Below are 17,355 nucleotides of genomic sequence, written 5' to 3'. Positions count from 1 at the left end.
TGATACACAACTACTTTAATGCGAATCTCATTTGGATATGAAAATACATATCGCCACCTTGGAATTATAAGGTTCTATCTGCAATATGATTGGTTTTGAGATATTGAACTTCCTTGGGACCTATCGTTAGTTTTTAGTCTGACACAGTTCTAATTTTCCTGTCCTGCGCTGCATTGTTTAAATAGCAAATGCTTTTGTGCTGGTCTAACAAGATATGTATTCAGGCACATGGTTGGCGTGTCCATAGATCTCTTATGTTTAATATTGATCTGCCAGCTGTTATCTTGAATAATAGATCTGCTGACTGTTATTTCCATCATGTAAATGAGCTCACAGCAAAGTATTTTAGGCCTGCTTTCATTGGGGCTTCTGGATCCTCTCTAGATATAGAAGAACTGACTGCTGTTTTTAATTCTGTATGTGTGGACTTTAAAATATGTGTTACGTATAAATGTTTAAAATATTGCTTATTACTTATAAAGCCCTGAATGGTTTAGCAACACAGTATTTGAATTAGCTCCTTTTACATTATACTCCTCTACGTCCGCTACGTTCTCAAAACTCAGGCAATTTGATATTACCTAGAATATCAAAATCAACTGTGGGCGGCAGATCCTTTTCCTGTTTGGCACCTAAACTCTGGAATAACCTACCTAACATTGTTTGGGTAGCAGACACACTCTTGCAGTTTAAATCTATATTAAAGACCCATCTCTTTAACCTGGCTTACTCATAACATATTAATATGCTTGTAATATCCAAATCCGTTAAATGATTTTCAGGCTGCATTAATTATGTAAACCGGAACCGGAAACACTTCACATAACACCCTATGTACTTTCTACATCATTAGAAGAATGGCATCTACGCTAATATTTGTCTGTTTCTCTCTTGTTCCGAGGTCACCGTGGCCACCAGATCCAGTCTGTATCCAGATCAGAGGGTCACTGCAGTCACCCGGATCCAGTACGTATCCAGACCAGATGGTGGATCAGCACCTAGAAAGGACCTCTACATCCCTGAAAGACAGCGGAGACCAGGACAACTAGAGCCCCAGATACAGATCCCCTGTAAAAACCTTCTCCCTGACGACCACCAGGACAAGACCACAGGAAACAGATGATTCTTCTGCACAATCTGACTTTGCTGCAGCCTGGAATTGAACTACTGGTTTCGTCTGGTCAGAGGAGAACTGGCCCCCCAACTGAGCCTGGTTTCTCCCAAGGTTTTTTTCTCCATTCTGTCACCGATGGAGTTTCGGTTCCTTGCCGCTGTCGCCTCTGGCTTGCTTAGTTGGGGTCACTTCATCTACAGCGATATCATTGACTTGATTGCAAATAAATGCACAGACACTATTTAATGATGAACTGCCGTAACTATCATTTTTCATTATTGACACACTGTTTTCCTAATGAATGTTGTTTAGTGGTTTGACGCAATGTATTTTGTTTAAAGCACTATATAAATAAAGGTGATTGATTGATTGATTGGACAATATTAATGACGTGGCTTCGCTTAGGCTTAAAAGGTCTAAACTTCAGTCTCAGACATGGTTTAATGAGGAAACTCATGCTCTATGTTGTGACTGTAGGAACACTGGACGTAGATGGAGAAAAGACAGGTTGCAGATTTCTTATGAGATGATAAAAGATACTCTTGGCACATTCCAGCATGCAGACAAATTAGCAAGTTTGCCAATATAGAACATCCTGAGATTGCTAGAGATGCGATGCATCTTTTTCAATGAATTAAAAAAAAAAAAAAAGTGAAGTGACATTCAGCCAAGTATGGTGACCCATACTCAGAATTTGTGCTCTGCATTTAACCCATCCGAAATGCACACACACAGAGCAGTGAACACACACACACACACACACACACACACACACTGTGAGCACACACCCGGAGCAGTGGGCAGCCATTTATGCTGCGGCGCCCGGGGAGCAGTTGGGGGTTCGATGCCTTGCTCAAGGGCACCTAAGTCATGGTATTGAAGGTGGAGAGAGAACTGTACATGCATTCCCCCCACCCACAATTCCGTCCGGCCCGAGACTAAAACCCACAACCCTTCGTTTGGGAGTCCAACCCTCTAACCATTAGGCCACGATTTCCCTTAATTACGATGCAAAATAACACAAATGTGCCAAAGTAAATAGTCCACTCTCTCTATTCATATAGACGCGTTCACTTTGATAGCCGTGATCATTCAGTAATAGCGAGCTGATTTGGGCTGATTTGCACTCAAACAGATGGTAATCATGCAGATACATTCACATTCAACATAAAACACACTCTCACATATGTAAAAACTGTCGAAAATTAAAAAACAAAAAAAACAAAAACAAAGAAAAAGACGATCGCTGTAAGTTCCGCCTCCATCAGCTGACAGGTGCGTCAGAGCGCGTCACGAGCCCACAGGAGAAAGCGCCAAATTCAAATCAACTATCTTCTGCCTATTTTTCATTCATTCTTTTTTCCGGTGGATCGCCTCATTCTGTTTGTGACACTGTACGCTGCAAAACCATGCCGTGTTTTTACTACCAAGATGCAGTTTCTGACCGTGAGTTATTCCATAACGGACGCAAAACAATTCTGTCGCTGAAGAAATGAAATGTAAACAAAGGAATTATGATCCATATTACAACGTTATTGCTTCGTTAGACTAAATGTGCTTCATGAGATGTTGTTCAGTGGATTCTTACCTTCCTAACTAAACCGGGATTTACAGCTGTGGACGCACGCAAGACTCTCGGCACTTTCTGAAATCCTGTGCAGTAAGGGTCACTTTCTTTGAGTTGGTTAGACCTTTATTGTCTTTATTAATACACTTCAAGCTTCGCTTCCCTCAACATGAAAGGCTATTTGGGCGGTTCTCATAGTAGTTTAGCAGTGCTTCCCTCTACCAAAGTGCCCAAGGAACCAAGGTCTAACCAACTCAAAGAAAGTCCCAAAAAAAAGTAAAAAATAAATAAATAAAAAATAAATGTATATATATATATATATATATATATATATATATATATATATATATATTAGGGGTGTAACGATACGCGTATTCGTATTGAACTGTTCGGTACGAGGCTTTCGGTTCGGTACGCGGTACGCATTATGTACCGAACGGTTCGTTGGACTAATTAATTATATTTGGAAAATAAATAAAAAATTGTGAAATATAATGAGATGCGTTCAACAAGGGAGTCCAATAACCCAAACGACGTAACAGGCAATGCCCCTGACACCCCCGAAGAAGAAAAAAAACACCAACTTATATGTTTATGTTAGGCTACTCAGTCAGGCGCTCATTCAATCAGGACACGCTGAGTGAGCGAGCAGTTCATGCACGGTACGCGGTGGCCAATGCGTTTAACAGACCAGAAATAGAAGATCCTCCAGTAACCAACAGGTCTGGTGTTTGGGTGCACTTTACCAATCGATCGGGGCATCCAAACAAGCACGGAAATCAAAATGGACTAGTACTGTACTGTGTCGGAATTTCCTGAGCAGTACGATACAATTAACAGGCCTGCACGTTATTCGATAGAAGAACTGTTATAAATAGAACGTATGCACGGGCAGTTTTGAAAACTCCACCTACTTTGCTCTTGGCATAGTGCAGCGCAAATCGCGTTGTATCTGAAGGGCAATGCTTAGCCCAGGGTCCCGTGCCGCGCATACCGCGTCCTGTGTGAAAGACCCTTTAGCCATTTTGCAACGAGCCTTCAGCACGTACTGAGTGAGCGAGCGCACTCTGTAGTGTAAAAAACGCAGGTTTTAAGAACATGCTTAATGTAATTGAGCCCCGTTACAATATTCCTTCACGAGCCCATTTCAGCCAGACCGTAATTCCTGCTTTGTTCCAAAAAACATAAGCCCTATAGAGAACCAATTGAGTAAAAACACACTCAATATAAAGAGTTATAGAGTTCCATATAAAAAGTTACATCTTTGTATTTGTTCATAACTACAACAATATAACATTTTCATTTTTTTTTTATAAAGAGCTTTTTTTGTTTTATACAGTATGCTGCTAAGAAAACACCATAGAAAATGTGTAAAGAATAGCTCCATCGTTGTTCAATGTAAAAAAACAAAAAAAAACAAAAAACATACTTTGTTAGTTTTAATAAATAAAACATTTTTTAAAAATCAAGGAAATTTATCTGCCAATTATTTCTTCTTGCTGTATCTAAAACGTACCAAACCGAACCGTGACACCAGTGAATCGTATCGAACCGAACCGTGAATTTTGTGAACCGTTACACCCCTAATATATATATATATATATATTCAAGCCAGAGTGTAGCACAAACAAAATGAGATTACTGATAGGAATTTCTCATCAAATTGTTTCCATGTTCTCGCCGTGATGCAATGCGCAGCATGTATTCAGCTCCCGTGGGAGCTAAACATCCTCTGCCCACTCGCTAGATTACCAAATAAATCAAGTGCGAGCAAAACTGCTGCCACGAATGCATCGCCATTCCTGTAAGAGGCGAACGCACTCATGCAAATGTTGTCTACAAACTCAGGTAATTGGTGAAATACTGTACATCTCCTCAGTAGTCTCGCGAATGCATCACAATGAGCGAAGCAGAGTGCATCCAACTTGCGTTTGCTCTTTACTACACACACACACACCCACAGTTAGCGAGCCATGTGAACCGGTATCAGAGCAAAGACTTCCTAAGACAAACAAGAGAATGACGTGTTCTCCCAGTGCCTATTTATACTATAGTTGCACCGATAGTGACGTCAGGGGCAGTCACCAGCCAACATGTTGTTGGTGTTTTTTCAATGTATGCTTCAGAAAAGGGTCATGATTACGCTTTTCCCATAACAACCCCTAGAGGATTCAGTTAAAATTTCCCTTGGAAGGGAACTACTATGAAGGTATATTAAAGCCAAATAGATTTGCATACGCAGGGTAGGAGTTGTGGAAGTGTACATAAAACTGTAAGCGTAAATTAAATTTGCATGCGCAAGATAACTTTTGTGAAGGTGTAAATCGCGTTTTAAGCGTAAGAAAAAAAAATTCAGCATTTTATTGTTACTCATAAGTGTAATTCAAGTACTGTGATACTGCAGCTTCATGCTGAAGCAAAATAAATATGATATGCATTCTTCTGACTTCCAATTTTCTGTGTTTACACTTTTGGCACGTTGTTTTCGCTAAAATATGGTCAAAAGTACTACAAGCCTGTGAAAAGTGATGTGCAAGCATGAACAGTGATTTGCAAGCGAAAACAACAGTAAAAAAAAAAGCAAAATGTATTAACTGCATAGAACCAGTCTGTGTGTGTGAAAAAAACGTTCTGTTGCAAATGTCTAAATGAAGTGCACATAGGACAAAAAGTTAACCGATATGTACAGATCCATCTTTATTTTCTCTGTGTTTACAATTTTGGCATGATTCTCTCACTGACTGAGTTTTGCAAGGGTGAAGGAGAGGGCGAGTCCACCTTCTTCTTGTAGCCAATCAAATGAGGCTCTAGTTGACTCTCCATTTACTCTTATGTAATTGTTAAAATAAACATATCACATGCCAAAATATTCATCTTCATTTAGGTACGGATCGTTCTCGCTGCCAGAATGGTAATTTTAACATACACATATTCTACATTAAAAATAAATATATAACAAATTAATTAAAACATAATACTTAGAAAACTAATGGCCTGGTTTTACAGACTGGGCTTAGAATAAGCCAGGGTCATAGTTCAGTAAGGACATTTAAGTGATTTTCATTAACATGCCTTAGAAAAAACATTACTGGCTTGCATCTTGAGACAAAACAAAGGCACTGGTATTTTTAAAGATCAGACAGTGAAATTTTCTATCAGTTTAAACAACTCAGAATTACATTTCAGTCCGGGGCTGCTCTTAAGCCTTGTCTGTGAAACCAGGGGTAAAAGTAACCCACTTTGGTAATGTTTTACAATAAGGTCTCATTTGTTGTACATGGAATGATCATTTTATTTAACTATACTGAATTTCAAATTCATTACCACAGATATATGATAATGAAGTATATTTTAGTTTTTTAACTAAAATATACTTTAATTGCTTATTCAGAAGTGCATATTTACCTTATTACAAATTACATTTAAAATATACTAAAGTCACACTTAAGTGGTTCAAAAATATCACCCAAAAGTTCAACTAATTGCAATGAATGTAATTTTAAACTGTAATATATTTGAAAATAAGTACAAATAATATGCATTTATGTGGTAAAACATTTCATTTAATTCACACTTTAGTGTATTGTTAACTGACATTAAAGTGTATTTTAGTACACATTAATGGCTTGTCAGTACATTAGTAGTACACTTTAACTATATTTTAAAGACACTAGAAGCAATTATGAACATAACTGTACACATAAAGATGTACTAAAAAGTCCCACTTAAGTTGTTTAAACAAAATCACTCAAAAGTTCAACATATTGCATTTAATATAACTTTAAAATGTGTTATGTGTGTTCTTTTACAGTATATCACTTCCACAATAAGTACTGTACACTTTATAGAAGTATACTTAAGTGCACTTCTTTTTCACATGGGAAAAAACTTTCGATGCGGAGCGAAGGCAGAGCAAAGGTAATTCTAGTAACATTTTTCGTCAATTAATTTCTGAAATTATCCTTTGACTATTTTCTGGCCCGCCATCTAGTGGCAAAAATATTTTAGGCCCCATGCCAAACTTACTTGCAGACCCGTTTACTACTGCTGTCTTGAGAAAAGGCCAAAACATCAAGTCAAACATTTTCTGAGTTTCTGTGGATCACTTTGGATTTATATGATGGATTGTGGAGCAATCATTTCATGGACTTTGTGGAAACTGAACAAAATATATGCTTCATGCTTCACAGTGAGAAATGGGATTTGAATGAAAGATGCTGTGTAGTCGTTGCTCTCAATGGTTTGTTTGTTGAAGATTAGTTGTTTGAAGATTTGAAAGACAAGTAAAACAAAGAAAGAAAAAAAAGGTTAGTACTGAACTGGATGGCAGAAATGGAGTGGGTCAGACCACTTCTTACGTTTTGTTTTGTGGAAAGTACTTTTTTTAATTAATTTCATTGTATCATTTGTACTTTAATTTATGCTTTGTTGATTTAATTATTGAATCAAATAAATAAATAAATAACAAGATGTGTGTGATGAAATGCAAACCCACTACAGAACAGGATCATTTCTCCTGAAAAAATCTGGTGGTAATACTGAAATTTGAATTGACTGAAACACACTGGAAGTTTTTAGGAATTGCTAGTGGTGTGCAGTTCCAAACATGATAGGAAGATAATTACAATAATTAATGATATAGTGGAAAACTTACCTGGTGTTTGCCCATTAATTATTTCACCTGTCAAATATAGAATATACACATTATGCTTTTATAACTGGAAAGCATAGTTAGTTATTTAAATGTGTCATTCTAATGTCAGATTCTTTGTCACAACTCTGTTTTGCTAGAGCTGTAAACCCCTCATCTATGGAGGACCAATTCTGCAGAAATTAAAAATAAATTAATAAATATAGAGATATATAAATTAATGTAATAAAATGAAAATAAATAAATAAATGATGTGATAAAAACAAAAATAGTTCATTTGAAATCAAATGTAATCCAGAATTATTTTTAAAATGACTTTTTTCCTTTATGTATTTATTTTACATTTAATTTTATTCTTTTTAACATTTATTTACTTATACTTTCATTCATTTTTATATTTAACTAATTTATTTAATTTTAAATGTACTTATTCATGCATTTATTTATTTATTATATGTTTTTATTTATTCCCACGTGTATTTATTTCCAGATTTATTTATTCATGTAATTCTTTTTACTTTTCCGTGGGCATCATGGAAATGAGGGAGGCGGTCCTTGTGGAGAGCTTGATTGGAGTTTGATAGTTGAGTGTGCCAGATTGACTGGAGAGATCCAATATATTTTCACTGATTCCCATTTATTATTTTGAATTATAATATTGAATTCAGTTACTTATCCACATATTACATCATGAAGTCCGGAACCATTAACATCGTCAATGGTCTATGTTGATGACTCCTCTAGACAATCGGTGGAGGTTTCAACGGCGTGTTTTCATTTTGTAATCACAGAGAAAATCTTCCTCACAAAAGCATTGTGAGTTTATCATGAACCAGTTATACCTAAGGGCTCTACGGTCTACTCAATTCTCACAATGCTTTTTGCAAACGTGACACACTGGCATAAACTTGGCTTGATATTAGACGCTCAGTTTTCAGGGACCATCTCTAAAGTTAAATTCATTAGTATACATGTTTCTTATTGCAATAGCATTTTAAGAGAATAGCTTACAGTCACAAAACCAACTGTCAAGTGTTATTTTACGAGTCAGGTATATTCAGTAATATTTACATATGATTTGAGTTTATTTTATAAAGATTAAAAAAATCGAAAACACATATACCAATGTCGAATGTACCTAAACTTACTAATATCGAGCGTCTAGGGCAAAACCAACTTTATGCCAGTGGATCGCGTTTCCAAAAGCATTGACTGTAGAGACATTTAATGCAACTGGTTTTATGATAACCTTATGCTTGGGATTTTTTCCCCGGTGATTACAAAATGAAAACAAGCCTTAGAAACCTCCATCGAGTGTCTAGAGGCGTCGTCAACCTACAAACTCATCGACGATGTTGATGGTTCCGGGTTTAATGATTTAACTATGAGGATAAGTAACTGAATTCAGTTGCTATAAGATAGTTAGAAATAATGTCAATCTGTGAAAATATATCAGATCTCTCCAGTTATCTGGCACAACAATAGACTTAATAATATTACATATAAATTAATGACATATAACATATATTACATATAAAAATTAATGAAAGTATACATAAATAAAAGCTAAAAAGAATAAAAATAAATTTTATTTAACTTTTTTTAAAACACAATTTATTTATTTTCCTTTTATTACATGCATTTATTTTTCTATATATTAATTAATTAATTTTTAATTTCTGCAGGTTTAGTCTGCCATACTCACAATTATTAAGCAGCAGTAGAGACATGCTCAATGAGATTAAAAGCCTCATTTTGAGAAACTGCACCTCCAGCACCTGCACATTTATAAGTACACACACACACGTATAAACATTATAAATAAACTTTATAAAAAAAGATAAAAAGTCAATTAAGAAGCAAACATATTACAGACTGAATATTATTATATTCAATGTACATTATTAATGTACACACACATTTTGCTTGAAGTCCGAATTCATTCTCTGAAACAAGCATTTGTGTATTTACACACAGATAATTACTATTTTAGAAAAATACATTAAAAGCAGATGGGATGAATAACAGAAAAGTAATTATTTTACCAGAGAAAAAATGCAGAGCAGAGCAACCTCGGGGAGATTCTTTCTTCAACAGTTTAACCAGAATACAGTGATTCAGAACTGCAGGTGTCAGAATCTGATCAGCACCTTTTATTTATACATGTGGGCAGACCATGAATGAAGCTAAAAGTCAAAAATACCCTAAAACCAGTTTTTCCTTTCCACACCTATTTGTTCAATTAATCAGTGACCTTGTCACCTGTTATACAATAAAGATTGTTTCAAAGTGGCTTTACTGGAAAAAAACAGGAAAGACATGATTCAATGATGCAATCAGAGATGTGTCAAATTCTGCTTTAAAGCAGCTCTAAAAATAAAATACTGTCATTGTTCAGCTGAGGTCAGTTCAGTGTTGATTCAGTTTATTTCAAAAACTGTGTAAAGATCACCAAAAATGAAATGACTTCTGAATGGAATTATACCCCCTCAAAACTAGGCTTAGTTGGGGGGCAGAGTTTCCTCTTCCTCTTCCGCTTCCAAAATGCAACTGACCTCTGCTCACCTCAACCCTCTCCAAGCCAAATGACCAGAATAAAAAATATGTTGTTCCTTACTCACCCTCTCTCTACTTGTTCAAAACCTGCATGAGTTTCTTTTTTCTGTTGAACACAGAAGAATATATTTTGAAAAATGTTATTATCTGAACAGTCGATGGGCACCTTTGACTTCCATCAAATTTTGTTTCCTACTATGGAACTATGGGTATTGTAATCATACTGGTGTTTTTGGTAAGCACTGTAGAACTGCATTCACAAAACCCTGTTCCACCAACAAGTATTTATGAGGTCCATGTAAATCAGAAAGCATTAACTCTGCACTATATTCACTAAACCTTGCAAATTAGATACTAGTTCTGGAAATGTTTGCTTTGTGTAATATAATTCATTAGAGAAGACTTTCAGCAAAACTAGACCAATATGTAATACATGTCATTATAAATGTCTTTTGTTGATTATTGAGGTCATGGTCCTTGTAAGAAAGAATGTTGTGGTGTAAAATCAGAAGGTTATTTTAACCCTTAAAAAAGGGTTAAAAATGCAAAAAGTATTACAAATTACCTATGTAATGTATTAAACAGGGTATCCTAATATATGTATGAGTCAAGGGATGTGTTGTCTTCTCTTAACATTTGTAGGCCAACTTACATTAAACATATAAAAACATATTCTGTGTATAATTCTGGGTATTCTGTTGTTCATACAGTAAATGCTTAATAAAATTCTGATGGTGCTTTAAACACCAGCTTTAATGACTAAACTAGCTGCATCCCATTAAATGCACCCCTTGTTCTACACATCATTTATGTCCTCTATTACATAAACTAACACTATATGTTCATTCTTTTGTAATCAGACTGGTGTTTCCTTTAAGCACTTTAGAACTGCATTCACGCGTTAAATATTCAACAAGTATTTATGAAATCAATGTAAATCAGAAAGCATTAAGTATTCACTAGCCACTAAGTACATTTTTGCTTTGTGTATTATAGCTAATAAGAGAAGACTTCCTGCAGAACTATACTAATCTGTTATACTGTAATAAAAAAAAAAAAAATCTATTGTCCTCTATTTGAGGTCATGTCCCTTATCAGGAAGAATGTTGTGGAGTAAAATCAGAAGGTTATTTTAACACTTATCAAAAGTTCCTTACAGTGGCGGCGTTTCACAAAACCATTATGGAAGTGGCATAAATTGCTAAGCACTGGAGTTTTCATTTATATAATTAAAAACTGCATCGCCAGAGTTGGTATGTGGCTTATCGGACACTTGCACTTAACATGAAAATCAAGCTCAAATGGAGTTGATGGAGATGTGGCCGCATTCTCTGCTATTTAAACACACACACACACACACACACACACACTACAATGGCCGCATTCTCTGCTATTTAAACACACACACACACACAAACTAGTGTATTAGTGAAGATAACGCTGTAATTGTTCAAACATCAGTTATTTATTATTTATGTTTGCGTTGCAAACAAGCTGAGATCTGTCTCCAAGCTGTGTAAAAAATACCCATGTACCCATTTTTTCTAAATCAAGGGATGTGCTCTGTTCTCTCTGTGCTGCATGATTTAAGTACTGGTGCTAAAAGAATCATTTAATCTTAAGAAAAATACATTCTAAATACCTATCTCTCCCACTTAATCATGTATGCATTCTTGCATTATACTTTTGATTTACATATTTTATTCCCAGATATAAGTATTCAGCATTGCATTCATGTTGTATTTCACAAGTTCGCACTTACATATAATCAGATTGAGCAAACAGTAAGCATATTTGGCGCACTGTCCAAGGGGAGGTCTCAGAGCTCGAAATTGTGACGATCAGAGACCCAGTGAAACGCAGGAGACGATAGATCCAATCGCAGTATGGGTTTATTGGGTAATCCAAAGAGAAATTAACAAGCAGGGGTCAAAACCAAAAATCCATCCAAACAAACAAACAAATAAATAAACCGAAATAGGAACAGGAACGGGAACAGGAACTCAGAAGACGAGGACTCGGAAGACAAGGAAAATGGGTGACAGAATGAAAGGACTCCATGAAGACAAACAGGAAAAGACTGGTTAATATAGGGAGGATAATGACTAATAAGTGAAGATACCTGAGTGCAATTAACAGGAGTGCAATTACTGTGATGAAGGGACAAGGCTTTGTGGGGATTGTAGTGCCTACGGTGAGGTGCTTATGGTGAAGTGAGACCACTAGTGGAGACTCAGGGAAACAGAGACCAGACAGTGTGACATTACCCCCTCCTCCACGGAGCAGCTACTAGATGCTCCACCCGAACCCAAGAAGAGACCAAGGAACTCAGAGACCAGGAGGGAGGTGGACTGGCGGAGGATCAGGAGGAGGGACAGAGGGTCCAGGTCCATAGAGGGAAACAGAGAGAAAAACAAAGACAAGGAGCCCAGGAGGGAGGTGGACAGGCAAAGGATCAGGGGGAGGGATGGAGGGCCAGGTCCATAGATGGAAACAGAGAGAAAGACAAAGACAAGGAACCCAGGAGGGAGGTGGACCGGCGGAGGATCAGGGGGAGGGACGGAGGGCCAGGTCCATAGATGGAAACAGAGAGAAGAGGAGCAAAAACAAAAACAAAACACAAGTCCAGGAAGGACATTACGTTCAGTCCCCAGGGCCGAACCGACAGGGCAGGAATCCAGAGAGGAGCAAGGTGGAATTGGAGCCCTGCAGTCGAGACAGAAGCCCACCAGGGCGGTGCAGAAGACCACCACATCCATGCGGTCGAGACAGAAGCCCACCAAGGCAGCACAGAAGACAACCACATCCGTGCGATCGAGACAGAAGCCCACCCGGGTGGCGCAGAAGACCACCGCATCCGTGCGATCGAGACAGAAGCCCACCAGGGCGGCACAGAAGACCAGCAAATCCATGCGGTCAAGACAGAAGCCCACCAAGGCGGCGCAGAAGACCACCACATCCGTGCGGTCGAGACAGAAGCCCACCAGCCCTCCGTGGCCACGACAGGATCAGTCGAGAGCTCGGCTGAGATGTGACGAGGCTCTGGAAGTTCCGCAGAGGTGAGGAGAGACTCTGGTAGTGCAGCCGAGATGAGGAGAGGCTCTAGTAGTTCAGCAGAGATGTGGAGAGGCTCTGGTAGTTCAGGAGAGGTGTGGAGAGGCTCTGGTAGTTCAGCAGAGACGTGGGGAGGCTCTGGTAGTTCCACAGAGACGTGGAGAGACTTTTAATTCAATGGTGTTTAGACTGGATTCAATAAGATCAATGCTGACTTTACTCTGCTCATGAAGATCATTGGTGGCCTGACTCTGCTCATTAAGATCATTGGTGACTTGCATTTGTTTATGAAGATCAATGGTGACTTGCCTTTGCCCATTAAGAACACTGGTGACAGGACTTTGCCCATGAAGATCATTGGTGACTTGCCTTTGTCCATGAATATCACCGGTGACTTGACTTGACTCCAAAGTGTCAACAGTAACTTGCCTTGACTCTGGAAGGTCAACGGTGACTAGCCCTGACTCTGGAAGGTCAACGGTGACTAGCCCTGACTCTGGAGGGTCACCGAGCACCTGACTTGACTATGGAGGGTCCACGAGCACCTGACATGACTCTGGTGGGTCAACGGGAACCTGACTCGACTCTGGAGGGTCAACGGGAACCTGACTCGACTCTGGAAGGTATATGAATAGTTTGGAGTGTGGAGTTGGGGCAGAGGAGGGATGCCAGAAAAACTGTTGTGGGACAGAGGTAAATTGGCTGTATTTATATATTTATTATGCCAATTAATTTTATTACCTGAATGAGCTTCACCTTTGCTGAAATAGTTGATTATCTGAATGTGCTCCTACCAAACTTTGTTAGTAAAAAATTATTTAATGGAGATTAACCCCATCCCCAGCAACAGGTTTGGCAACAGTTTTAAGGAAGTAAAAGAACACAAACCTTCCTTGTAACTAATGGAATGGATCTCATCAGAAGTACAGTTTGTTCTACTTTGTTTAAATACTCTTTTGTTTAAATCCCTCTGCCATGGTGCTCCTGTTTCTAGATAGACATAACTGATTAATTTTGTTCGGGACTCGGGAGAAAAGATAAAAGCCCTCCCACACTGACAATTGATTGGTTGATTTGCAGAAACAGGCCAATCAGGATGCTCTCTGTCTGACATGCGCTTCGCACACACGCACATTAGCACACACACGCAAGGTCTCTCACTCCCTCTCCCTCTCTGCCGTGTGTGCGCTACACGGTTTGAAACACAGTATCTGTTTTGCATGCGCGCTTTTGCTCGCTGGGTTTAGATTCCGGGAGATTTTAACTAATTTGCGGGTCTCAGGGAGCCGCTTTCAATATGCGAGAGACTCCCGGAACTTCCGGGAGACTTGGGATGTCTGAAATGCAATCGCTAGAGACTGAAAGACAGTCTTCTGTGATCCAGTTTGAACACAGTGAGTAGCTGGTCATATGCATTAATTCTCAGGCTAGAACAAGCCCTCCTCAAGAGGGGCTTCAATGATGCACTCCCCCAGAGCTCCCAGCTCCAAGACTGCTTTGAGTACATTATATAATTGAATGAAACCTTGGATATTTGTTATTCACTTTTTATGAAAACCAGCCAAATTACTTTCATTTGGAACTGAAATAATTAATATGTTTTACCATTTTGAATCAGACACAAATCAACAGGCCTGTTATGAATAGCACTAAGGTAATAAAAGATGCAAAGAAAATATTACATACATAGTATATGACTTGTATCATAGTATCATGACCTTCATCTTCAACAGCCATGTAATATGACTTAAATGTATTGGCTTTACTAAACCAGGCTTGTAAGATACCCTCAAAATATAAACTTAAAGAAAGGTTTGGCTTAACGTTCATAAGCCAATTCCTACTGTAATAATAATAATAAATAAATAAAACGTGTTTCATTTTGTGTATTCTGTTGTTCATACTAAATAACATTCTGATGGTCCTTTAAAAACCATCTTGAATGACTAAGCTAGCTGCATCCCATTAAATTCACCCTCTGTTCAACACATCATTTATCTTCTTCTAATACAGGAACTAACACTATTGTCATACAAGAATACCAACTGTGGCGGGGAGAGTGTTCACACTCAACTACCTCTCCTTTTCCTCTGCTTAAAAGCTGTTCTGCTGATGAGGTTCAGGTGTCTGTGATCACCATGCACTCCCCAGTGTTTGCAGTGTGAGCGCTGTTTCCTGGACGACGCTAATCCCTCGTTAGCTGGCTCGACACCCCCCCCCCCCCAAAGCGGCGTCCTGCTACTGCGTGAACATCTGTGGAGAGACAAGGGAGATTGGGGGGTGGGAGGGAAGTGGCCTGACCATAGTGACCATATCCTGGAGAGCCCGTCGGCATTGACAGGAGCCGCCCCAGCCCGATACTGGACCTTAAAGTGGAAATCCTGGAGGGCCAGGAACCATCTGGTGACCCTGGCATTAGTATCTTTGGCCCGGGCCATCCACTGGAGCATGGTCTGTGATAAGAGTGAAGGTTCGGCCCAACAAGTACTACCTCAACTCTAGGATGGCCTACTTGATGGAAAGCGCTTCTTTATCCACGGCTGCATATCGAGTCTCTGCTGGGGTGAGCTTCCGACTGATGTATAGGACTGGGTGCTCCTCTCCTCCTTTCTCTTGGGAAAGGACTGCCCCCAGGCCAGTGTCAGAAGCATCTGTCTGTAGGATGAATGGGCAGCTGAAGTCCGAGGCATGTAGGACGGGCGAATACGAGAGCGCCTCCTTGAGGGTTTGGAATGCGGCTTCCGCTGCCGCTGTCCACTTCAGCTTTTCTGGCTTCCCTTTTCTGGTCAGGTCTGTCAAAGGGCTGGCTATTGAGGAGAAATTCGGTATGAAGCAGCGATAATATCCGGCTAATCCCAAAAAGGTACGCACCTGAGTTTTGTTGGTGGGCCGCGCCGCTTGCTGAACCGCCTCTATCTTTCTGCTCTGAGGTCGGATTAGCCCCCGGCCAATCTGGTAGCCCTGATTGTGCCTCTGCAAGCCCTGATTGTGCCTCTGCAAGCCCTAAGTGGCACTTCTTTGGGTTAACAGTAAGTCCAGCTCGCCGCAACTCCGTTAGTACTCTCTGTAACCGATCAAGATGTTCCTCCCAGCTCACCGAGTGGATGACCACATCATCCAGGTACGCAGCGGCATAGGATTGGTGTGGTCGCAAAATGATATCCATCATTAACTGGAATGTGGCAGGAGCCCCGTGAAGGCCAAAACGGAGAACCCGGTAATGCCAGTGGCCACCAGGGGTACTGAAGGCAGTCTTCTCCTTTGAGTCGGGGGTGAGGGGCACCTGCCAATAGCCCTTGGTCAAATCGAGCGTAGAGATGTAACGGGCCCTGCCTAACCTCACCAAAAGCTCATCCACACGGGGCATGGGGTCTTGAGATCAAAGCTTGAGATTTCATTCAGCCGTCTGAAATCGTTACAAAACCAGAGAGTTCCATCTTTTTTGGGACCATTACAATGGGACTGTACCAGGGGCTGCGGGATGGCTCGATGATTCCCAGCTGCTGCATCCGGGCTACTTCCTCCTCAATAGCCTGCCGGCGAGCCTCCGGGATTCGGTAGGGCCTCTGCCGAACGATCTCACCAGGGGGCGTGCAGATCTCATGTTGTATAATCCAGGTTTGCCCGGGTAGCGTATTGAACACATCTTTGAATTGTCTGACCAGGGTGGTTATCTCCGCCTTCTGCATCGGAGAGAGTTGTTCCCCTACCGCGACCACTGGGGTCTCCTCCTGGGCAAAAGCTGCCAGTTGCTCCCGGGGAGCCACCCACCTCTTGAACAAGTTGATGTGGTAGATTTGCTGCTCCTTCTGGCGTCCCACCTGGCGAACACGGCACATTACTGGCCCCACTTTCTCTATAATGGTATAGGTCCCCTGCCATGAAGCTAGGAATTTGGAAGTCACAGTCGGCACAAGAACCAGCACTCGGTCCCCAGGTTGGAATTCCCTTGGCTGGGCTGGCCGGTCATACAGCCGTTTCTGGGCGCGCTGGGACTCTGCAAGGTGTTCTCGGACAAGGGACATCACCCGTTCAATCCTCTCACGCATCTCTCGCACATGTTCGATAACGGATCTATGGGGTGCCAGCTGTTGCTCCCATGCCTCTCTTGCCACATCCAACAGCCCACGGGGCTGTCGGCCGAACAGCAACTCAAAAGGTGTGAACCCAGTGGACGCCTGATGGACCTCTCAGATGCCGAATAACACATAGGGGAGCATCAGGTTCCAGTCGCGCCCATCTTCCGCCACTACCCATCGCAACATCTGTTTCAGTGTCTGGTTGAATCTTTCAATCCATCTGTCTGGGGGTGGTATACTGAAGTGTGGAGCTGCTTCACCTTAAGGAGCTGGCAGAGCTCCGCCATGAACTGAGACATGAAGGGGGTTCCCTGGTCAGTCAATATTTCCTGTG

At 40.3% G+C, this 17,355-nt stretch overlaps 1 protein-coding gene across 5 annotated transcripts in view; it reads right to left on the bottom strand.

Moving 5' to 3' along the window:
• The window catches only part of LOC113092614 (deleted in malignant brain tumors 1 protein-like), a 37,719-nt gene extending 28,232 nt beyond the window's left edge, over positions 1-9,487 (bottom strand). For all 5 annotated transcript variants that reach the window (XM_026258279.1, XM_026258280.1, XM_026258281.1 and 2 more), the window contains exons 1-3: positions 9,378-9,487; positions 9,038-9,110; positions 7,336-7,362 (exon numbers count right to left, since the gene is read on the bottom strand). In XM_026258279.1, the coding sequence (XP_026114064.1) occupies positions 7,336-7,362; positions 9,038-9,086 (76 nt within the window). In that variant the 5' untranslated portion in view covers positions 9,087-9,110; positions 9,378-9,487. The remainder of the gene's footprint in view (positions 1-7,335; positions 7,363-9,037; positions 9,111-9,377) is intronic.
• Between the last annotated feature and the right edge of the window lie 7,868 nt (positions 9,488-17,355).

Source organism: Carassius auratus, unplaced genomic scaffold (genome assembly GCF_003368295.1).
Source record: "Carassius auratus strain Wakin unplaced genomic scaffold, ASM336829v1 scaf_tig00214672, whole genome shotgun sequence".
Classification (NCBI taxonomy): domain Eukaryota; kingdom Metazoa; phylum Chordata; class Actinopteri; order Cypriniformes; family Cyprinidae; genus Carassius; species Carassius auratus.
This window is presented reverse-complemented; position numbering and strand designations above follow the sequence as displayed.